The sequence below is a fragment of the Salarias fasciatus genome, chromosome 18 (assembly GCF_902148845.1).
Source record: "Salarias fasciatus chromosome 18, fSalaFa1.1, whole genome shotgun sequence".
Taxonomy (NCBI): Eukaryota; Metazoa; Chordata; class Actinopteri; order Blenniiformes; family Blenniidae; genus Salarias; species Salarias fasciatus.
In genome coordinates, this window is record NC_043762.1 from 5,479,298 (window position 1) to 5,503,969 (window position 24,672).

General features: G+C 47.7%; 2 protein-coding genes across 2 annotated transcripts; one reads left to right on the top strand and one right to left on the bottom strand.

Annotated features, from left to right (window-relative positions):
- Positions 1-1,281: 1,281 nt before the first annotated feature.
- On the bottom strand, positions 1,282-11,972 carry gjc2 (gap junction protein gamma 2). The gene is made up of 2 exons (XM_030114718.1): positions 11,888-11,972; positions 1,282-2,630 (listed from the first exon to the last, which is right to left on the bottom strand). The coding sequence occupies exon 2, from the start codon at positions 2,599-2,601 to the stop codon at positions 1,354-1,356; it is 1,248 nt and encodes a 415-aa protein (XP_029970578.1). The 5' UTR covers positions 2,602-2,630; positions 11,888-11,972; the 3' UTR covers positions 1,282-1,353.
- Positions 11,973-16,108: 4,136 nt separating this feature from the next.
- LOC115406093 (5-beta-cholestane-3-alpha,7-alpha-diol 12-alpha-hydroxylase-like) lies at positions 16,109-18,375 on the top strand. Its single transcript, XM_030115987.1, has 2 exons — positions 16,109-17,753; positions 18,039-18,375. Exon 1 carries the CDS (start codon positions 16,145-16,147, stop codon positions 17,678-17,680), a length of 1,536 nt encoding a protein of 511 aa, XP_029971847.1. The 5' UTR covers positions 16,109-16,144; the 3' UTR covers positions 17,681-17,753; positions 18,039-18,375.
- The last annotated feature ends 6,297 nt before the right edge of the window (positions 18,376-24,672 follow it).

Genomic DNA, 24,672 nt, shown 5'->3' on the forward strand with positions numbered 1-24,672 from the left:
GCTGGTGTCCATCCTCTCTACTGGTCTCAGATGGTCTTTGCTGCTAGCCGCTTCTCTCTGCTGATCTCACGCTCTCCACTGGTTTCTGCTGGTCTTTGCTGGTCTCATCTGGTCTGTTCTGGTCTCTGTTGGTCTCATCTGCTCTCTGCCTCATCTGGTCTTTTCTGGACTCTGTTGGTCTCTGATGGTCTCATCTGCTCCCTGCTGGTTTCTGCTGTTCTCTGCTGGTCTCATCTGGTCTTTTCTAGACTCTGCTAGCCTCTCTTGGTCTCATCTGCACTCTGCTGGTCTCATCTGGTCTTTTCTAGACTCTGCTGGTCTCTACTTGTCTCATCTGCACTCTGCTGGTCTCATCTGGTCTCTCCTGGTCTCCTTCAGCTTTCCGTTGTCTCAGAATGTCTTGATTTTAATCTTTCATTCTCTGGAATCAGGGAACCTGTTTCCTGCTCAGCGACTGCCATACGTTTGAACTGAAACTGCAGCTTGGATGTATTTATTTGTTTAAGATCTTTCCTCGTGTCCTGAAGGCCTCCTCATCCATTCACTTTGGCTCCTTCTCCACCCTGAACAAAATGAAAACCAACAGGCTCAGTTCCACATCTCTTAGGTCAAGACACGGTGTTAAACAATGGAAAATCCGGCACCGCGTTCTCGCACCAAAGTTTGACTTTCCCAGATTTATAGGAATAATGTGAGTTCCAGCTGCTGCCAGTCAGAGAAACTCTCCCTGCTCAGTCACGTTTCATTCCATTCACTGCTGCTGCTGGAGACGTTCCAGGCATTTTAAAGCTTATTGTAGAAAATGTAATCTTCCTGTGCACATTCACACAGTGTTAAATGATCCCAAGCACGTTACTTTGCCTGTTTGTTCGCGTTTATTATTTTGCATTGGATTTACAGCTCTTTCAACCTGTGGTGTTTAACAAATTGATAACAGATGAAATAAAAGCCACCTCTTCCCTTGTCTGTTGGCAGTTCTTTCTTCATGAATCATCTCATAGCCATTACATGCTGTGAAACAGTGTGTGTGTGACAGTGTCTTCACACACTCAACATTTTCACTTCCCGACTCGTGAAGCTTCAGACATTGTGTCCTGGCTGATGTTTCCTGGAGGGTCTGAGCTGCTGGTCCTCATGAGGAGCTCCATGCTGGTTAAGCTGTGGGTTTTAGTTCATATTACAGAAGCTAAACTAAGTTGGCACAAATTATTCTTATCTGAGGGCTAAGACACACTACAGAAGGAAAGATCTTCAGTTTCTTTTCACCTTATGAATAAAAAACCAATCCTGCTGAGTCCTGATTGTTGTTCTCTGCTGAGGTTTCTCCTCCATAAAGATCACGGCTCGTTTCTCTCAGATCCACACCGACGTCTTTCCATTCTTTATGATGGTTGCCGCCTTCTCTGTGGCGGACTTGGGCCTGGCGCCCTGCTTCTCCTGGACCGTGTTGACCCGGTTCTGCTCGGAAACGGTCCCTGCGGACACTGGGCTGCTGGCTCTGGAGGTCTGCTGGGTGTGTTTGGTCTGGTATGTTTGGAAAGCCATGTCCAGCTGCTCCTGCGCCACCCGCAGGTGTCGGTGCAGGCTGGCCAGCTCAGATGGGATGTTCTCGTCGGGGCTGGTGCACTGCTGCTCCTGGGCCACGTTCACCATGTTCTGCTCGTGGGTCATCAGGCTGTTGGGGATCCTGCCGGGCTTGTCCGTCTTCATCACCAGGTTGTACCCGGGAGGAGAGGCGGGGATGTTGCGAGAGAAGGGGTATCCGTAGGACGTCCGTCGGCCGTGGTTCCTCTTCATCCGCAGAGTGTCCCGAAAAGTTCCAATTCCCAAGTGCAGCATCTCGCACACGTTGAGCACCAGACAGAGGCAGCTCACCACGTACATGATGAGGAGGAAGATGGTCTTCTCCGTGGGCCTGGAGATGAAGCAGTCCACCCTGTGAGGACACGGCACTCTGTTGCACACGTACGAAGGACTGACCCGAAATCCATACAGTAGGTACTGTCCTGCCAAGAAAGCCACTTCGAACACAGCTCGAGACATGAGCTGCAGGACGTAGATCCTCATCAGTCCCTCCTGCATGATCCTCCTGCGCCCGTCATGCTTGGGCGGGTCTTTGCTCGCCGGTTGGGGTTTGTTCTCCTGCACCTCCGCCGTGTCCTCGTAGATCATGGGCTCCGCCTCGTCGTCCTTGTCGTCCTCCAAGACGTCCTCCAGGTGGTGGCTGTCCCGCCACCTGGAGTGAGGAGGCGGCTTCCTGCGCAGTCTCTGCTGCCTCCGACGGTCCTCCTCTGAACTGCGAGCAATCTTGTGGATGGCGTATCCCATGTACATGATGGAGGGGGTGGAGATCATGATGATCTGGAAGACCCAGAAGCGGACGTGCGAGAGCGGAGCGAAGGCGTCGTAGCACACATTGTCGCAGCCCGGCTGCTTGGTGTTGCAGGTGAACTTGGTCTGTTCGTCGGAGTAGATGGACTCACCTCCGACCGCTGTCAGTACAATCCGGAAGATGATGAGGACGGTCAGCCATACTTTCCCCACAAAGGTGGAGTGGTTGTGGATTTCTTCCAGGAGGCGAGTGAGGAAGCTCCAGCTCATGATGCTCTGACAAGCTTTTCAACGTAAACCTGTGAGGGAACAAGAGAAGAGATTTCAGCTTTCTGCTTAGATTGACACAACTCGGTCCCAGACAGTCCTTTCAAAAGACAGTCCTGTCCCGGACCAGTCCTGTCCCAACCCAGCCATGTCCCAGACCAGCTCTGTCCCAGACCAGTCCTGTCCCAGACCAGTCCTGTCCCAACCCAGCCATGTCCCAGACCAGCTCTGTCCCAGACTAGTCCTGTACCAGACCAGTCCTGTATAAACCCAGGTACATCCCAGACCAGTCCTGTCCCAGACCAGTGTTTTCATTCCTCAGCCTTGGCTATGTTTGTGTTGCGACGCAAAATTGGACTACAATTATCCCAAGATGTGTGTTTGATGAGTGGTGTCAAACACATAAGTTGGTGTTATTGTGGTACTGCTTTGACAACCAGAACCACTGAGATGAACCTGGAGTTACTCTGGTGCAGAACCAGAACATTAACCCAGTCTTCAGAACCTCCTGTTTGTCCTATAAAGTCTCTAAATCAGGAACATGTTGACACAGAGGGACTCTGAGACTTTAACCCATCATTGGTTCCACAGTAGATTATTGTGGTTCTCTGCTGTCAGGGAGAACCAAGAACTGCTGAAGACTCTCCTGTTGATTCAAAACGCTGCAGTAGAGTTCTGACAGGAACCAGAGGAGAGAACATTTCACTGTTAAATATAGAATAGAATTTAAAATCCTTCTGAAGAACCAGACTTCAGCAGGTCTTAAAGAGCTGTTAGTCCCAGATGACCCAGGAGAACTTTAAGGTTCTCTGTGGAATGAAGCTGCTTCAGGAACTCTGGAACATTTTGTGGAGGAGCTGCTGGAGATTTAGACTCCTCTGAGTCTGGTTCTGCAGGGTTCTTCCTTTTGAAGGAGTTCTTTCTTTCTGCTGTCTCCTGCTCAGGTCTGATACTTGGATGTTTCTCTCTAAAAGCGTCTTGATGCTGCTGGTGTCGTTTCTTCGCCCAGATCACCGCCTTCATCCAAAGCTGTAGGCGCTTCAGGCGTTTCACCTGTTCATAGTGCTACATCAGTGCAGCCTGATGTAGCAGATGGAGGGGGGAGCAGGGTGATAAAGGATTAGAACAGGGAGATGGAGGGTGGAGTGTAGAGATTGAGGGTGGAGTAGGGAGATGGAAGTTGGGCAGAGGAGGCGGAGGTCCACTGGAGCAGCAGGGGGGTCGAGGTTGGTTGGAGCAGGAAGGTGGAGGCTGCTCCACCCGAGTTGATTCCTTCAGACTTCAACATTAATCCTGTTTCACAGCAGGTTCAGTCTCATAAAAGACTTCATGAAAGACCCCATGAGACTTCAAGTTGTTCATTTCATCAAAATTCAAACATTTCAAATCCAGTTCTCAGAAATTCTTCAAGAAGTCAGTCTTACAGCGATCCCAGCCTCCTGGTCATTATCTGATGTTTGATCTATTACTTTGATACTTGAACCACTGAGGAAGTTTGAATAGATACAAGACGGGAGACTCTTCAGGCTACTGAGGAACATTCACACTGGGAAGGAGAGTGAGAGAGTGAATCAGAGTGAGAGAGTGAATCAGAGAGAGAGTGCATCAGAGTGAGAGAGTGCATCAGGGTGACAGAGTGAGCAGGTGTATCGTTGCTGCTTGTCTCCTGGCTCTCATGCAGCTTCAGACGGGGAAGCAGCAGCTCCTCCTGGGCCGTCCACACTCACCTGGAACATGTGCTCATGTCTCCTGATGCCCAAAGCTTCGTCTGTCAGGTGCAGCAAGTTGCTCAAACATCCTCAAGTCCTGAGAAAGTCCCGCAGAGCCCAGAAGTCCTCCGAAAGCTTCACATTCTGCCTGAGCTGCTCCCTGCTGCTCCGGTCTGACCGAGGATCATGTTCAGATTGAAATGAAGCTGAAGGATGCTTCCTCCCTTCTCTGCCCCCATCCCCCCCATGCCTCCCTCCCTCTCTCTCTCTCTCTCCCTCTCTCTCTCTCTCTCTCTCTACCCCCTCCCCCCCTGCCCCCTCTCTGCCTCTCTCTCTTCCTCCTCCTCCTCCTCTCTCTCCATCCTTCTCAGTTTCATGCCACTGATTTCTTCCCCTTGTTTTCCATCAGAAGTTGATCAGTGGGTTGCTGACAACGCAGCAGACAGGAACTGATGAGGATGATGATGATTAGGTCCACGAGGTCCATGAGTTCCGTGTCACTGGGACATAAACCACCTGCCTGCGATCCGCGGAACGTCTCCTTCAGGTACCTGCAGTGACTTCCATCGTCCTGTCATAATATTTAGATGTTGGAGGCCGAAGGTCAGCTGACGTCTCCGTGTTTAGACTGTGTGAGGCGGGAGCGAAACCTCAGGACCCTCACGTCTCCTCCAGAAGGTTCAGGACCCTCATGACGGTGGTCCGGAGAAAGCCAGCCCCTCAGAGGCCCTGTGGAGCTTCTTCTTCTGGGAGCTGTTTGTGTTCAGACCAGCTGAGACCGAGGCCACGTGGGCCCCGGGCCCCGGCCCGGCTCAGGCCTCCCAGGCTGCCCGCTGCTCCGCTCTGAGGAGACGCGGCGTGGAGAGGACCGGCGGCGGCCACGCTGCTGGAGTTTAGACATGTGCTTCCCCTCAGGGAGCGGCGAGCACGTGTTTTAAAGTTGGAAAGCTGTCGTCTCCTCCTAAACCTCCTCTAAAAACACACAGACGGTTCAGAGGAGAGAAATTCTGCTCATGTTCTGATCCTGATCAGAGAGGAGTGGAACTCCGGTCAGGACCAGGACCAGGCCTCAGTCCTCCCTCCAATCAGTCCTTTGTCCATACCAAGAAATTTCACAAAATACAATAAATAAATAAATAAAACCGCAAACTGAAAGCAGCGTTGCTTCAGGATCAGTGAATATCACATTAAAGCAGTTGTTTTAACGCTGCATGTTGAAACTGTTTTATATTGAAGCACCACAATAATTAAAATTCAGCAGCTGTCTGACAGCGTCCCACTCCAGCAGCTGGATCTGGATTCACAGAAACAGGACCTGGGACCACGTGGTCCAGATGTTGATGTGAACAACGGTCTGAAGACTTCCTCCTCGTTTGGATCGATTCTCAGGAAACGTGTCAAACTCAGACCACTGCTGCTAGAACAAGCATCAGCACAGGAGTCAGAGGAGTCGAGTCAGAGGACGAGTCAGAGGAGTCACAGACCAACAGACTGAAGAAACGTGTTGGAATATGTGAGCGAGACAAAGTGAGCAGAGTGGGAGCGCAGACTCCAGCTGAGGGCTGCGTCTCTCTTGGTGTCCTCTGCTGTGGCTTTGGGAAACTTCACTCTGATACATATTGATTGGAGCGCCGTGAGCCTGAAAATACAGCAGTTTCCCTCTGAGACAGGACGTGACTTTGCTCCTGTAACAAGGACTGGCATCATGTGATTCTTTAATATTCAACACTCGCTTCCCTTGTGTGTGTGTGTGTGTGTGTGTGTGTGTTTGGGGGGCGATTACACAAACAAATGAATGCAGTCAGAAACTACTGCATGTTGAACCATGTTCATCCAGCTTGTTGTTTTGTTGTCTTTTTCGTATCTTTGAAATTTTGTAGCTTCATAGTTTTGTATTTTTTCACGTCATTAAAGCTCTGTGGTTTTTGTAGTATTAAGATTGTATTTAACTCTGTAGCATTTTAGTCATTGTGTAGCTGAGTGTATTCTTTGTGCTGTGCCGCCATTTTCTTCTCTGACTGTTGACTTCTGTACTCGCTGTAGACACCTTCAGTAGAGCCTCAGCTTCCCATCGCCTGGTGAACAACACTTTCACAACACCGTCTCATATCTGCGTATACAGCTACCAGCGGCGGCATTCAGGAGTTCAGGACTCATGATTGTGTTTTTGAAGCTCTCTGTCGTTCTCTCGCTGTCGTTCTGTGCTTCTCAGAGAAATGTAGTTTGATAACTTTGCATAGTTGTCCTGTTTTGCTTTGTAGCGGTGTGTAGTTTTTGTTGGTTTGTTTGTTTGTCGTGCTCTGTGATGTTGAAGCGCTGCAGTTTTGTAGCCCTGTAGGGGTTTGTGGTTCTATTTGGAGTCCTCTGTCTTTTCCCGCTGAGTGTTTTTGAACTCGTGTGGTTTTATAGCTCTTCAGTTTTGTAGGAGCATTGGTTTGTAGTGCTGTAGTTTTGTACGGTGTAGTTTTTGTCACACGGTAGTTTACTAGCTGTGTAGTTTTGCTACAGTGAAGTTTTGTAGTGCTGTATTTCCATTATGGTGTAGCACTGCAGCAGTCTAACTTTGTGTGGTTTTGTAGCAGTGCAGTTTTATTACAGTGTAGTTATGTAGATGTGAAGTTTTGTGGCAGACGGGTTTGTGGTGGGGTGGGATTGTAGTCATGTAGTTGGAAGCAGTGTGGTTTTGTTAGTGTGGTTTTCAAGCAGTGTAGTTTTGTAGCAGTGTAGTTTTGTCGTGCCGTCGCGCTGTGAGGTGCAGTGGCTTCGTGGTGCTGTGGGTTCATGCGGGTGTAGCATTGTTGCGCTGTAGTTTTGTTAAGGTGTAGATTTTTGCCGCTCCCTCCAACGTCAGCAGCAGTTTCATGATGCTGCTGAAATAAGTTGATGGGAGCAGACTTGGGGGTCTGTGGTGGTCTGGGTTTACGTAACCGCCACACCATGTGACTGCCCCCCCCCCCCCGCCCCCCCCCCCCCCCCGGACCGCCGCGCAGAGGAAGGAGTGACAGAAGATACTGAGACACCAGCAGCGGCAGCAGCAGCGGCTCCAGCAGGCTGCCTGACAGAGCTGGCAGTCCCATCGCATTTGTTCATGTTCCTCAGCGCGGCGTCTCCTCGCCGCCGGCCGCCAGCGTCCGTGTCAGCTCCACCAGAGACGCCTCCTCTGAAGCTGCTGAGCCCGGCGCCCCGGGCGCCACGGCGGCGAGTGCACGGCACAGTGCACACACACAACGGAACACAACACAACACAACACACAATAAGCGCACCAGTGACACTCAACACACGGCAGACGGTTTGAGGAAGTGACTGCAGGTTCTCTTCCTGAAGTTCTGCTGTGGCGCCGACACACACAGCTCCACCGGCATTTTCATCAAGAAGAAAAAATGTTGAAGCTACATCTACAACTCCCCAGCAACCTAAGTCTGAGAGAGAGAGAGAGAGAGAGAGACAGACAGAGAGAGAGACAGGGTTTGGACTGTGTGTCCAGACCCTTGAATCTTTAAAGCTAGACTCAGTCACACGTGTGGAAATGTTCACATTTCTCGGTTTGGATTTTCTTCATCAGGGCAGAAAAACACACTGAGTTCACATCCTCCATGATGAAGAGGAGCTGCAGGGTCTGACTCCCTGACATGAGCTCAAATAAGGGTCTCTGTCATGGGCCGAGCCGAAGGGGGGTTGGAGGGGCCGGGAAGGCTGGGGGGGCGGGGCCCATGGCAGTGTCAGACCTCAGCAGGGTCAGACTGACTATCAGAGACATGTTTGTGCAACTTATTCCTCCTTCAGATGCCTGAGTGAAACACACACACACACACACACACACACACACACACACACACACACACACCGACACACACACAGCTGCAGGACGAGGCCTCTGAATGTGTCCACACACTGCAGAAACACTCTTTTGTGTCAGATCAGTGAACCTCTGAACTTCTCCTACAGAGTAAAGAAGAGTAAAAGTATAAACCTCTGATTTAAAGACGACATCAACACGTGAACAACAATCACACCATTGCATGTTTTCCCCTTTGCTGATAACAGGCTATCCAGACACAACAGTAATTTAATGAGAATTTAAAAGTTAAAAAAAAAATAAAAAATTAAAAAGTAAAATTACATAATGATAAGGTGTTTTTAACCTTCCGTCTTGTTCCTGCTCCTGGTTCTGGACGATAGGCCGCTGCCAGAGGCTAACGTGAAGGCCAGCGAGGGGCGCTGCTGCTCTCAGGCTGTGACAGTTTCACAACATGGCATCGATCCAAGGGAGTGGTCATTAACCTGCTCTCTGAGAGCACAGCTGATAACCCCTATACGCGCACGCACACACACACACACACACACACACACACAAAACACTGATAAAGTGAGTAAGTAGGTCACCTCTACTGCTGAATTTGCTAAATATGCAAAGTGGATTTAAAAATCTCTGTGCTTAATGTGAGAATTCAGCTCCACATGGCAGCAGTGGGAACTTCACCTGAAGACCAACAGCTCAGTGAATCAGGTTTCAGCTGCAGTGAGGTGCTGCAGAGGGCGACCAGCAGGAGAAAAATTCTCAACTGGGAACCAAGTAGACCTTCAAGAAAACTCCACTGAAAACAGGCTAGAAAAAAAAAAAGAAACACCTAATACCCAGAGAGTGAAGCAGGGATCTGCAGTGTGGGAGTCAGAGAGCAGGAGTCCGAGTCCAGGAGTCAGACAGAAACCACACCAGGACTCAGAGTCCAGAAGTCAGAATCTACGAGTCAAAGTCCAGACTAGGAGTCAGAGACCAGGTGTCACAGTCCAGGAGTCAGAGTCCAGACCATAAATCAGAGACCAGCAGTCGGGGGCCAGACCAGTGGTCAGAGTCAAGGAGTCCGAGACCAGAAGTCAGAGACCAGATCACGAGTCAGACTCCAGAGCAGACCAGGAATCAAAGTCCAGTATAGGTGAAAGAGACCAGAAAGAGACCAGGGGCCTGAGTCCAGGAGTCAGAGTCTACAAGTCAAAGTCCATACTAGGAGTCAGAGACCAGAAGTCAGGATCCAGGAGTCAGAGTCCAGGAGTCAAACATCAGACCAGGAATCAGAGACCAGAAGTCAGAGACAAGAAGTCAGCCACAGGCAGACCAAGAGTCAGAGTCCAGACCAGAAGTCAGAGACCAGCAGTCAGAGACCAGGAATCAAAGACCAGACCAGAAATCAGAGTCCAGACTTATTTGACTTTCTTCAGTTTCTGAGTCACGCGGGTTGGGGGAGGGGCGGAGCCGAGCGTCACTCACTGCTCAGCCATGCAGCGCGAGGAGACAGAACGATTCGATCTCAACCCGCTGGTCCTGCACACATATTAATCCGATTATAAGATAGGTATAGCGCCCTAAATAGAGCCATAGAGCCCTGATAATTAGACCAGATAGACATACAGCCATAGACACTGATCATTAGAGCAGATCGACACACAGCCTTGGGGTGGGCGGTATAAACCGTATGTGATATAAATTTGGCCCACGGTAGGGATTTTGGTCATACCTCCCAACCGCGATAGCACATTACATCCTCTGGGTGGCAGTAATGCAACTTTTTAGATGCCAGGTTCCCTGAAGAAGAAGCACACAACAACAGCGATGGCTGCTTCACGGAGGCATTAAAGGGCAACTCCGGTTTTTTGACACCTGGACCTTATTTATAGGTGTGTGCATGCTCATATACTCACTCAGACAAACATTGTGCAGCTCGGAGTCCTTCAGAAGTTATTTAGATCCAAACGATGTAGCCGCACTAGCGGGGGTGCCACAGCAATGGAGCGTTAGCGCTGGACATAATCTCTGCAAAGTCGCTCATTTCGGCTGTATTTTTCCTCCATCGGCGCTGGGTTGCCTTTCGGTCGGAAGGGGGGCCTCCGGCGGTGTCCCGCGGCCTGGTTTGGAGCGCGCATCCGCCGGGCGGCGGAGATCTGGATTCTCCCGTCGAGGAGAGCGCTCCAGCCGTCGCGCGTCCCGCGGCCGGCGTGGAGCGTGCATCCGCCGGGGAGCGGAGATACGCTTCCTCCCGGCGAGGAGAGAGCTCCGGCCGCGGCGCGGCGGGCCGTCGCGCGTCCCGCGGCCGGCGTGGAGCGTGCATCCGCCGGGAAGCACTGATACGCTTCCTCCCGGCAAGGAGAGAGCTCCCGGAGCGCGCATCTGCCAGGGAGCGGAGATACGCATCCTCCCGGTGAGGAGGGACATCCAGCGGCCCAGCGGCCGCGTGTGAGCCGTGCGTCTTCGCCGGTGTCCGGAGCCTCCGTGGAGCAGCTGAGGGCCGTTTTCCAACTCGGCCCCTGGAAGTCAGACGCCGGGGCACCGTGACAGCCGAGGCCGACTCAAAGTGCCTCTCTGCTGGGGAGAGGAGCTCCGCAACGTTCCCATCCGAGCTAATTGTGGCTAAGTTAGCGAAAACTGTCAGCTCTTCAGCTGACCCACCTGAAGACGGTAGACGAGCTGACTTTATGATAACACTGGCGATGGATGAAGAAATACAGCCGAAATGAGCGACTTTGCAGAGATTATGTCCCGCGCTAACGCTCCATTGCTGTGGCACCCCCGCTAGTGCGGCTACATCGTTTGGATCTAAATAACTTCTGAAGGACTCCGAGCTGCACGATGTTTGTCTGAGTGAGTATATGAGCATGACACACCCATAAATAAGGTCCAGGTGTCAAAAAACCGGAGTTGCCCTTTAACACCGTCCATCAACCTGTCAGCATCCAGCTCCTCCTGAACCGCCTTCTTTACCTGTGAAACACCCGAAATCCTCTGCGTCAGAGAACAACCTGAGCCCTGCAGCTTCTGCTGCCTTCAGGGACACTTCGTAAAAGTAGCTGCTGATAGCGGTGCCTCAGTCAGCTGTTAGCTTAGCTGTTAGCCACCGACAAACGGGGATCAGTCAAAAAAAATTGGCACAACGCCAAATCAAGTTGCTGACCCCTGATCTATTATCTGAATATGGTTTGGACTCAAAGTAACTTGACTTATGATTTTTAATAGTTTAAAAACTACTTCCTGCTTCCCTGCTTTCTCCATGTGCTATGATAACCATTACAAGACTGTTATGCTGAAATTTATATATCAAATTATACCGTGATATAAATTTTAGGCCATATCGCCCACCCTTAACACAGCCATAGAGTCCTGATCATTAGAGCATATAGAGATACAGCCATAGATAGCCTTGTCTCATTACACAGCAACATGTGAGTAATTTAGATTCACGTAGCATTACCTGTTTGTTAATTTATTCTGTCCATTTATTTCAGTAGTCACATATTCAGTTTCATCATCAATAACAAATTGAATATGAACTTGTAAAAGTTCCATTAGGAGGGGATCCACATTTTTTCACATATTTAAACACATTAAGTAACACAATAGTTAATTGGACTTGTAAAAAGTTAATTTTAAAATATTGTAACTCTGTCAGTTACCCAATTACGTTTTGTAACTAGAAACTATAACTAGTCAGTTTTTATTGTAACTTGCCAAACACTGTTCACTACTAACATGAGCTTAGCAGCAGCCTCCAGACTGCTGGAGATGCGAGCGATGACAGAAAGGACGTACCTGTGCAGGTGGACGAAGTCTAGTCCTGGGCTCTCCTGGGCCGCCGTCCAGACACATGGTCTCACTGCTCACGCTCACAAGCTGGATGACAAACACACACAATGGCTCTTGTTCCTTCAAACCCTTCACCACCAAGTACAGCAGAACACACAGGAGAGCCGCATCAAGCTGGAAAGGCCCCATTGTTCTGTGGAAAACACACACACACACACACACACACACACACACACACACACACACACACACACACACACACACACACACACACACGCATGTATGCACAGAGAGAGAGAGAGAGAAAGAGAGAGAGAGGAAGAGAGAGAGAGGAAGAGAGACAGAGAGAGACCTTTTTATTTTACCCCTAACCAGAACTTTACTGGTCAGTTATATTTACAAAATCAAGTTTCCTTCAAGTAAGCACATGAAAAGGAGATTTATACATCATACAACCACACACACAGAGACTCACACACACACACACGTATATATATATATATATATATATATATATATGTATATATATATATGCCCTGCGACAGAGTGGCGAACTGTCCAGGGTGTACCCCACCTTCGCCCACAGCAGCTGGGATTGGCTCCAGCCACCCGCGACCCTGAAAGGGATAAAGCGGCAGAAAATGAATGAATGAATGAATATATATATATATAATAAAGTTGGTATCATAACTTCGCCTCTGTTGTTTGCTCAGTTGTCCAGCATTCGAGCCCCTTTGTTCCAGATGATCCGCCATTTTTCATCAGATCATTTCATCTCATCTTATATTCGGGCCAATACGGTGTATATATATATATATATATATATATATATATATATATATATATATATATATATATGTATGTATGTATGTATGTATGTATGTATGTATGTATATCTGGTCAGGATATGGTAATCCAGTTGGGCCCTTGGACAAGGCCCCTAACACATACATGTCCACACCTCAGGATGAGCGAAACCATAAATGAAAGAGTTATACCGGCCCGGACGTCGCCTGGGTCAACAAGGCCCGCGTCAGTTGTTGTGGAACCAGGGCATACTGATGACAAATTGGCTACTGGAACAAGACACTCGTGGAGCAGGTCGGAGAACAGAGCGTTAATGGAATGCTACTACAGCAGTAATCCTAGGGAAAGGGAAATGAAATGAAAGAAATGCAGAGAATGTGGGAACAATGGTTACTTCGAAATTACAGATGTTCCGATACCATTTTTTGCCTCCCGATACCGATTCCGATACTTTTACTGTTGGTATCGGCAGATACCGAGTACCAATCCGATACCAGTATATTATAAAATAATACCATGCCTCGCCTGCAGGACTGTCAGATAATTATCACTGTGGTGAGGCCTGGCTCAGGTTAAACCCTCTAAAACATGAATCAATACAGCAAATTCAAGCCATTTATAAAAAACAGCAGTGCAAATACAGTTGAACTAAATCAATCTAGGACTAATTATTTTCAATAACAAAGTACATCCCCAATATTTTTGAATTGAAGGGAATTTAAATAGAACAATATAAAACAGTAGTGCAACAACAACTTAAATAAATCTAGAAATATTTGTTGTTGCATTTTTAAATTGAAGTGCAGACACAATATTGTAAAATGAAGTCATTTAGATAAAACAGTATAAATAACAGTAGTGCAACAGTAACTTAACAAATCTAGGTTTTCTTTAATGATGGTGCAAACATAACATAATAAAATGAACAGGGCATTTAAATAGAACAGTAAAAAAATAGTTCAACAGCAACTTAAAAAATGTTACAAATATTATAGTTCAAAACCAACCTATGAAGTTACATTCAAAAAATAAAAATCCAAAGAGCAAAAGCTGTAATCTAAACATTGGCAAACGGCTACTTTAAGAGGCGCTGTACGTCTGTCACGTGATCCATACTTCTTCTTCTCAAGAACAGCAGCTGCAGCAGCGGCAAAGAACTGTCAGAGTTAACGACCAGCAGATGGCGGTAGTGCAACCAATGGGATGCAGGCTGCCGTAAACATTACAGAAGAAGAAGTGTCAGTGCTAACAGAGCTAAAGGAGCTAATGGAGCTAACGGAGCTGACCAGTAAATAGATTACTAATTTAATTAATGACGTGGTATCAGATCGGTGCCTGGACTCCAGGACTCGCCGATACCGATGCCAGCATTTTCAACAGTATCGGCGCAATTTCTGATACTGGTATCGGAATCGGAACATCTCTACTCTTAAAAATAGCAATGCCAGTGTGAAAACTCAATCCCCCCACTACCTAGCTTTCCACACACACACACACACACACACACACACACACACACACACACACACACACACACACACACACACACCTCTGATTTGCAATTGTATTACTCACAGCATTTTCATTGTCTCTGGAAGGTCTCCCCCATATTGGAGACTGACAGATCAGCCATTCACACCAATATTCGGTAGTTTTCGGTGTTGACTGCAAGTCCCCACTTATAGCTGTTCACCTGAAATGTCGAGACCATTTACAGTGTTGTTTCCTGGCGAAAATCCCTTTTTTCATGCAGTGCAGGATGGTGTGAAAGCACCCTTAAAAGCCCTTGTTCAGGGGCTGAGAACAAGTCTTGGTCCACATTGCGTCGAAGGAGTCTGTGGGGATGACAATGTTCATGTTGCTGGTATGTTTAGGTAGAGCAGCGGGGAACATGACTGTCAGCGGTTCTTAGGGTGAGGGTGAGGTGATGGAACTCCCAAACATTGGAGTGTCCAGCCGTTCTGTATTTGGTCCCTGGTTTGGTCCCAATCTGGGACTAGTAAACAAGTGCCACTTGTTTGTCTTTTCTGTGCTTTGATAAGTCTCCCTGGCCTGTGAATGACCCAACCTATCACACATTTTTGTCAGAACGGGACGATAAGGCCTGTTACGCAGAGGAATGTCAGCTGGAGAAGTGAGCGCGGGAGGCCTCCGGCTTTTATTGTAGATCATTAGACCAGGTCTGGGTTAAGCTTGGTTCAACATTGTCTCAGATGTCTGGACCACACCAATGATAAGATTAGTCAATAAAATCATTGAGTAGCAACACTCAAAGTAATTAAGCATATGACATCAATATTGATAATGAAAATTACAATAAGACCTTCACTACTGATAAGCAATCACCTTCAAGGACTTGTTTGGTGAACTTTACTTATTGGAGGAATATGTGTGTAGGGTATTAGTGTGTGTGTGTGTATGTGTGTGTGTGTGTGTGTGTGTGTGTGTGTGTGTTGTGTACATTGGTACCCAACCCATGATATGAGTCATCCAGATAATTATCGAAAAAGACAAACACACAGCAGTCTCTCCTCTCTCTCTCTTCAGTGATATCTAAAAGATTGATGGATCTGGAATCGATTGTCGACGAGGGGATCATAAATAATGATGGATTTCTGAATTAAAATCATCTTTGTATCTGAGAGACCTTTCTTGAATCTTCTCTTTCTGCCAATGAACCCTTCTGAAAGTCAAAGCGTCTTCTTGTTTTTCTTTGTGATTTCAGAAGTAGAAAGCTGTTCTTTCTGTTCTGATTCTCCTGTAGCCTGTCTCTCAGCAAGTGATACTGCAGGACATGCTGTGCACACTGTGGGTAGGTTTCCTGTAGTGAACATGTGGGACATTTCAGAAGAAGAAGAAGATTTCAAGGTCAATCTGAGTTAAAATCCACATACTGCAGCAAAAAAAGCTTTTGTGTGATTGGAAGAATTTTATCTCCTCACCATGAAGTCAGCTGATGTGGGCATGATATAACAAAGACATGTTCAAAGGTAGCAACAGCAATATCTTCTGACGAAAAGGATTAAATGTGTCAGAAACCAGTTGTACTTTTGCTCAGATAAATATTTAATGTCCATACAGTTTAAGCATTTGTTCTCCACTTTTGTCACTCAGTGAATATAAACTTCAATCCAACAAGTTACATTTATTCAGCAAGAACACCATGAGTCACAGTCTGTTCTCACATCCCAGTCTATCATTAAACAGAAATCTTCAATATACCTGCGATTTCATCAGAATGTGCCAAACGATTGGGAATCTGAGTTCCTGAGAAACAGCTCATGCAATAAACCACAGCAACTTCATGCTGGCTGTTTGCCATTAAATGATCTAATCAGCAGTTCCAGGAGAGTTGGAAGCGCTGTTGTGTTTGCAGGGGAGGAGCAACAGTGTGTTTGTCCTGCTGGATCTGGACCTTACCTCTTCACTGAGCTGAGTCTGCTGAAGGAGTCGGTCATGGATCTGCTGCTGCTGATCCTGCTGAGCCTCGCCGCCGCTCTTCTCGGAGGACTCTACCTCCTCGGCGCCTTTCGACAGCGGCGTCCCGGAGAACCTCCTCTGGATAAAGGCCCCATCCCCTGGCTCGGACATGTTCTGGAGTTTCGCAGAGATACAAACAAGTTCCTGGAGAGGATGAGGAAGAAACACGGTGATGTATTCACCATCCAGCTGGGAGGGTTTTATTTCACATTCCTGCAGGACCCGCTGTCATTTGGAGCCTTCACTCAAGAGAGCCGGGAGAAACTGGACTTTGTCATTTTTGCCAAACAGCTGGTACGGCAAGTCTTTGGTTTCATTGATACTATCAAAGACGATCTCAAAATCCTGCATGCAGCCAGCAACAAACACCTGAAGGGAGAAGGCCTGAAAGTCTTAACTGAAGCTATGATGAGTAACCTCCAGAATGTGATGCTGCATAAACTGGGCTCAGACTCTGATCGCATGAGCTGGAACGAGGATAGTCTCTTCATGTACAGCTACAATGTGGTCTTCAGGGCGGGATACTTGGCGCTGTTTGGCAACGAGCCGCCGTCAGAAGGAGGAGAGGAAGAGGCCAAAGAGAAGGACCGAGTGGAGTCACAGGATTTGTTCTCCGAATTCCGCAAATACGACCAGCTCTTCCCCGACCTGGCATATGGCGTCCTCCTCCCGAGGGAGCGGTGGGAGGCAGAGAGACTGAAATCCCATTTTTGGAAAGCTCTATCAGTACAGAAGATGAAGACCAAAGAGAACATCAACGGCTGGATTCGGGACTTGAAGCAGACTAAAGAGGAGAGCGGCATGGAAGAGTCAATGATTGACAGGTATATGTTTGTACTTCTGTGGGCCTCACAGGGCAACACCGGGCCGTCCTCCTTCTGGGTGCTCCTCTTCCTCATGAAACACCCAGATGCCATGGCAGCAGTGAAGGAGGAGGTGGACGATCTCCTGAGACAGTCTGGACAGAGTGTCCAGCCTGGTGGGCCCTTGGTAGACCTGACCAGTGAGATGCTGTTGAAGACCCCGATCCTGGACAGCATTGTGGAGGAGACCCTGCGTCTCACCGCTGCACCGCTCCTTACCCGTGGTGTGAAAGTGGACATGACCATAAAGATGGCTGACGGACGCCAGTATGCCATCCGTAAAGGTGACAGGATGGGTATGTTTCCTTACAGAGTGCTTCATCTTGACCCAGAGATCCACCCGGACCCACAGTCCTTCAAATACGACCGTTTCCTGAATCCGGACGGCACCAGGAAAACTGACTTTTACAAAGGAGGAACCAAGTTGAAGTTTGCCACAATGCCCTGGGGCGGTGGGGTGTCCATGTGCCCCGGCCGATTCTTTGCTGTCAATGAGCTCAAACAGTTTGTCTTCCTCATGTTGGTGTACTTTGAGTTTGAGCTGAAGAATCCTGATGAGGAGATTCCCCAGATCGACCACAAACGATGGGGCTTCGGATCCATGCAGCCAATCAGAGATGTTCCATTCAGATACCGATTCAGATATTAACACACCGCCATCATCTGTGACGGCCACCGTCATGTATGCTCAGCATTCACGGTCACATCCAGCCTGAGCAAAGGTAACTTTATTAGTAACACCGCTGTTATCAGAGGTTCAATTTATTGTTAGCAGTTATCGCTCTATAGTCAGCAATGTGTAACACTTCTCACTGCCTCCAGCCATGTCAAACAATAAAGAGACATTTTGTGGTGTCTGAAAGTGGGTTTCCAGTGTTGTGTTGTTGGAGTTTTGCCCCAGTCACTGAAGAGTTTCCTCCTCCTCTCTCTCTCTCTCTCTCTCTCTCTCTCTCTCTCTCTCTCTCTCTCTCTCTCTCTCTCTCTCTCTCTGTCTGACTGATCTACAGGACAACAGGTCTCCACTTCCTCATGCACAGATCTACAGATCCACTCAGCCAGAGGTGATCATGTTCATAAAGCTGCACTGAGAGCAGCTGCTGTTAAATTACTTTTTTTTTTCAGCAGGAATGTCCTGTGCTGTCATGTTTTTTCCAAAGCATGAAGAGGAATCAGCCCTGAAACAGCATGTTGATAAATGACAGCCAACTATGATGTCTTAGAAATGTGGGTCACAAGGGAAAGTTCAGGAGAGTATTACGATATGTGTTGATATTGAATCAATCTGAGTGTGTACAGACAGCAAGGTCATGAAATCTTTGTTTCTTGAGAAGAATGATAATTAAATGATGTTTGAAGTCTTCATGACTGACTGTCAGGTTTGTTGTCGGAACTGTTTTATGTGATGAATTCATCAGGGAACTTTCAGACTTGTCAGAATGAAGTCAGGCTTTTAAAAAATGAATTTATAGATGTAAGTACAGATTTGTGTAAAGTCTCTCAAGTTGACCTGAAGGACTTTCACTGTCATTTAAAAACACACACCAGGATGTAAGAGAGTCTAACATGATCGGGTCCCAGCTGGAAACAACTCACATTCTCACTATCAGCAGTGCTTCTAAGTAAGTCCGTAAAGTCTATTTATAAAGCACCTTTTACAGATAAAATCACTAAGTGATTTGTTTAGCATTCTTTTGGCATTGTTCCTTCAAGTTCTTTTCGCAGGAGTCCACAGACTCGGCCATACAGAGAGACAAGGGCAAGAGGTTCCAGAGTCTGGGAGTAACAGCCTTTATATCATTATATTGAGACACCTGTGGGTTAAAATTTCATAGGAATGAAATCTACAATAGAAAAGTGTCCTCTTCTCTGTTTTGCCTAAAAGCAACTTTTTGTGAGGGAGGGGAAACAACTAGAAATGTGTTGACTAGGCAAGTTGAAAAACAGGATTTTTTTAAAATCCAGCTGTAAAACCAGGAAACAAACTGGTCACTGCTGCTGCATACATTAATAACACAATTAAGCAGTAGTATGAGACCTTATAAAGTGTCTGAAGTGCCGAAAAGTGTTTTTCAACAAGACAGTGAAATTTTCCTCTCCAAACTTAACCTTCTTAAATTGCCTCAGGAACTTGTTGAATTGCTTAATTTTTCAACAACCGAAGTGGAAATTAGAAAGGCAGTTTCACTGATGAAAGTTGGAAAATCCCCCGGTTATGACTCATTCCCTGCTAGTATTATGAAACTTACTTAGATAACCTTGCTGTTATTATACAAAAAGTGTATGAGTAAGTTTTCAAAAGAGAACACATCCCCACAACTTTTAAAAAAGCAAATATTTCTCTGACACCAAAAAAGGACAAAGATAGTACAGACCCATCAAACGTTGGGCCAATCAGCTTGCTGACTTTGGACTGTAAAATACTCACTAAAATGTTGCCTCTTCTTACAAAGAGTATTAAGCAGCATCGCACATCCTAATCAGACAGGCCTTATGAAAACACACTTTTCCTCTGATCATATCCCATCTTTATTATATTAAATGTGATTGAGTCAGTCAAAGGATGTACACGTAGCTGCCTTCTCCCCAGATGATGAAGTCGGGTGGCAGTTTCTTTTCTTGGCTTTATCATAGCTTGGCTATGTGTCACACATGACAAAATGGGTATGAAGAACTGTATAATGAAAAAAAGGAGCAGTTGTTTCCAATGGGTAATTTCCCCCAAGGACTGCCACCTGAAAGTGGTGGGGGAGTTTGAGCACCCGCATGATCCCAGGAGCTATGTTGTTGGTGGCTTCATGCCTCTGGTAGGATTTCCCATGGCAAACAGGTCCTGGGTGATAGGCCAGACTGACGGGAGTTCAAAAGCCCTAATAAAAAAGAGAAAACCAAAGGTCGTTACATTTCCCGGTATGGTGCAGCTGGGGCCCCACCCTTGAGCCAGGCCTGAGGTTGGGCTCAAATACGAGCATCTGGTGGCCGGACTTTTGCCAAAGAGGCCCGGCCGGGCTCAGCTTGAAGGGGTGAAGAGGGCCTGACCTCCGGTGGACTCACCACCAACTGAGGGAACCGTAGGGGCAAGGTGCAATGTGGATTGGGTGGCAGCCAATCCCCAGACACAGAGGTGAGCTCTAGAGACCTGGAATGTCACTTCATTGTGGGGGAAGGAGCCTGAGCTCGGGCTCTGGAACCCAACCTCTGGAGAAGGACTAGACTGTCCACTTCACTGGCGTTGCCTGTGCTGACAGGTGGCGGGCTGGCGTGGGCTTGCATATAGCCCCAAACTGAGTGCATGTGTTGGAGTTCACCCCAGTGAACCAGAGGGTCACATCCCTGCACCTTCAGGTGGCGGACAGGTGCCTCACTGTTGCCTCGGCTTATGCGCCGAACAGCAGTGCAGAGTACCCGGTCTTCTTGGAGTCCCTGGGAGGGGTTCTGGACAGTGCTTCATCTGGGGACTCCATTGTTCTAGTGGGGTACTTCATCACTCACGTGAGCAGGGACAGTGAGACTTGGAGGGGGGTGAGTGGGACACATGGTCTCCCTGATCTGAACCCGAGTGGTGTTCTGTTATTGGTACATGGTAAATGGTCTACACTTATATAGCGCTTTTACACTGCATTGACAGAGCCCAAAGCGCTTTACACTGCATTAACACATTCACCCATTCACACTCACATTCACACACCAGTGGAGGCGGCTGCCATGCAAGGCGCTCAGTCCACCCACTGGGGGCAATTTAGGGTTCAGTGTCTTGCCCAAGGACACTTCGGCATGCAGACAGGGGGAGACAGGAATCGAACTAACAACCTCCCGATTGCAAGACGACTGCTCTCCCCACTGAACCACAGCCGCTTATTGGGCTTCTGTGCTAGCCACAGTTTGTCCATAACAAGCACCATGTTTGAGCACGGGGGGGTCCACAATTGCACTTGACGTCGCCCTGGCAGTAGATGGCAGGGTGCCCAGAAACCCAATCCAGGGTCACAGAGACTGGCTCTTGGCACATGGACCGTCAACTCGTTGGGGGTAAGGAGGCTGAGCTTGTGAGTGAGGTTGAGAGGTACCGGCTTGATATAGTCGGGCTCACCTCCACACAGAGCCTTGGCTCTGGAACCCAACCCCTCCAGAGCGGCTGCACTCTCCACGTCTCTGGCGTTCCCTGTGGTGAGAGGCGGCGGGCTGGTCTGGGTTTGTTTGGGGCCCCACAGCTCAACTACCATGTGTTGGAGTTCCAAAAGGACAAGATCCCGTGTACAAGCAGTTGAAATGAGCTTCCTCTGTTCGGTGGCTGGACGCTCCCTTAGAGATATGGGGAGGAGCGACGTCACCAGGGAGGAGCTCGGACTAGAGCCACTACTTCTCCTCATCCACAGGAGCCAGCTGAGGAGGCTCGGGCATCTGTTTAAGATGAAACCTTCTGGACACCTGCCAAGGGAGGTGTTCCGGGCATGTCCCACCTAGAGGAGACCCCGGGGAAGACCCTGGACAAGCTGGAGAGACTGTGTCTCGCGGCTGGCCTGGGAACACCTTGGGATCCTCACGGAAGAGCTGGAGTGTCTGGGGACAGGGAAGTCTGGGCATCCCTGCTGAGACTGCTGCCCCCACGACCCAGTCCCAGATAAGAGGTAGAAAATGGATGGATGGATGGATGGATGGGTGGATGGATATCAGTATGGTTTAGCCCAATAGCATTAATAGTATTACTTGGTTGATCCAGGTGCTGCTGTGATCTGCTTATGGAGTCACTGCTGCTTTGTCTGCAGCTGTTTGTCTCCAGCTGCTGTGTTTCAACATTTGTTTATACCACCTTTGATCCAATCTGCATAACCCTATCAGCCTGTGCCACTGCAGTGATCCGGCGACTGCAGCGCAGCCACAACACAGAGCCAAATCCCCAGTTGCCTTGTGCAGGCCGTGTGACGGCTGGACGCTACAGGCCGGGGAGCGGTCTGAAACTGGGGCTTTCCCCCTTCAGTATGAATGACTGTGTGAAAGTGTGGGTTGTGCATGTGTCAGTGTTGATATGTGTTATTTGTATCTTTTTGGTAATTTTGATTTCTTTTGATTGCAACCCCACTCAGTGTTTTATTCCTTTTCCCTTTGTCGTGGCTGCAGGCCGGTGGTGGCGGAGCGGGTGACCTTGTGGTGGCATCCCTCCATCTCATTTGCGTTTTTCTGGTGGTGGGAGTATTTCTTTGTGTGTGTGTGTGTGTGCCACAGGTTGGGTGATTTAGTTTGATTTATTTTCCTTTTGGAATGTCCCTCCCCTGCACGAGCCCGGGCCCATCCACTAGGCCCGAGTTCCTCAATTAGCGGGAACGCGGCACACCTCGCTGCAGACCCAGGGCAAATGTATGGAAAAAAAAAAATCGTTCTTTAAACGGTCCGTGTTACGTGTGAGCACTGTTCTGCACCGCGCTGCTCTGCGCGTGGTGTAATCGCCGCTCTGCGGTGCGCTCCGTCGCACCGCACTGATTGGCACTGCTCGGCATCCCTCGGTATCGCTTGCCCCCCCCCCCCCCCTTTTATTTTCATTCCATTGGCATTTAATATGATTTTCAGTCAGTTTAATGGCAATAAATATGTCTTTTACGAATGTATTATCAAAAACCAGTAGGAGGGGCTTATCAGATAAGGCAGCCATTTTGGCTTGTTGAAATGAGCCTTTGCTAAGTTTTTGTTGGAGAGATGGTGTCAGAGCTGAAATCAGAGTGAAACAGAGTCAGAAAAGGTCAGAAAGCTGATGCACAAATGCTGGCACTGAGAGGGCTTCTCTGACTGTAAACCTGTCTGTCTTGTTGGCATTCTTTTGCCTGGAGGAGGGACCTGACATAGAATTCCAATCAGACCAAGAACCTGATATGGAGAGATCACACGTTGTTGTTTCATGTTGCTCTGTTCGAGCATGTGATAGCATGTAACTGAAAGGGTGAAAGATTGACAAGAGCTTGAAGAATGGATGACCAGTGAATTGAGCTGGTTTGCTGTGAATGTGGCGGTGAGAAAGATTAATGGAGTTCATATTCCAATGCTTGTTGCTGTTTTACAAAAAAGAGGGCAGAAATGGCTCAGATGAAGGAAACTTCAAATGCAAAAAAAGTCAGTGCGAGAGCAATCATTTTTGGCGGGTTACTTAAACAACCCGCGTTGGTGAAGTTACTTGGAATTAACAATTAGCTGTGGATAATGATTGTATCTCCAAGAAAGTAATCCATTTACCTTACAGACTGCTTATTTTTGTTGCTTTAATAGTTACTTTAGTAACTGCTTCACTTAGGGCCAATCCCAATTCTACCCCTTACCCCTCCCCCTCAGCCCTCCCCCTATGATATGCGCGTTCACGAGGCTTAAGGGCTATCCCAATTCTACTTTTTGAATAGGGGTAGGGGAAAGGGGAAGGGCTATTTCACCCCTTTCAGCGAAGTCTGCATCGATGCTCCCTATTCTCTATAGGGGTAGGCGGAGTTTCACATTGGCCAGAAAAAAACAACATGGCGCCCATCACGGAATAGCACAAATGTAAGATTGCTTTCTGTATACTATTTAAAAAGCTATAAAAAGTGTATTTGCTTCACTGAATTTATAGATATACTAGCGTGACAGTGTCCCAGTCATGGATGAACGTTTTAGCGCTGCGTAGCACCGTTTCCGATCGTAAATTTGTAACTTCTGAAGAGCACTAATCACTGTATTAACGTCATCTTTTATCATGTTTTTAACATAATATGTATGACACAGGGACCCCCGATGAAACCCGACTTCTGATTCAGTTTAGAGGTGAAAATGAATAAAAGTTTTTGAAATCAAAATATAGCGCCAAAACACATTGGGAGTAAATTATATTATTCGTCTGAGCTATAATATGTTAGTAATAAAACGTGTTTATATAAACATATATGTATAACTTTAGGAAATTCATAAAAGAAAATGGCTTGGAAGGGGAAGTTACAGCCCAGCAAGCTTCAAAAAAGTGGGAGAACCTCAAAAATAAATATAAGATAAATGATAATACCATTATTAAAAAATAAAAGTAATTTCTAATGTAATTTCTATCATTTCTAATATCCATAATTTTTTGGTGTGATAGGAGCGCGGCGGGGCTTTAAAGGGCCAAGGGGTATCCCAATTCATAGTGCTGCAAAGATAGCCCTAGCCCTCAGCCCTATTCTAAAAGGGGTAGGAGAGTGATAGGGGTAGGGCTAAGGGCTAAGGGGTAGGGGTAAGGGGTAGAATTGGGATTGGCCCTTACTTTTCAAACCATGATGCAGAATCTGAATACACAATACAGCAGTAGACTTTCCAGCCTAATTCTGTTCTTTCTGCATATCCATCCATCCATTTTCATTCACTTATCTGGGACTGGGTCGCGGGGGGCAGCAGTCTTAGCGGGGATGCCCAGATTTCCAATCTCCAGACTTTTCCTCCAGTTCTTCCTGGAGGATCCCGAGGTGTTCCTAGGCCAGCCCAGAGACATATACCCCTTTCCCACTGGCCAAAAAACCCGTTTAAACCCACGAAGTCATGGCAGTGGGAAAAGATTTGACCCGGGATTTCAACCCGGGTCGTTCACCCTGCAATCAACCCGGTAAATTCCCGGGTCAGCTTTCTACCGGCTTTTAGTGGGAGGAACTTACATGATGA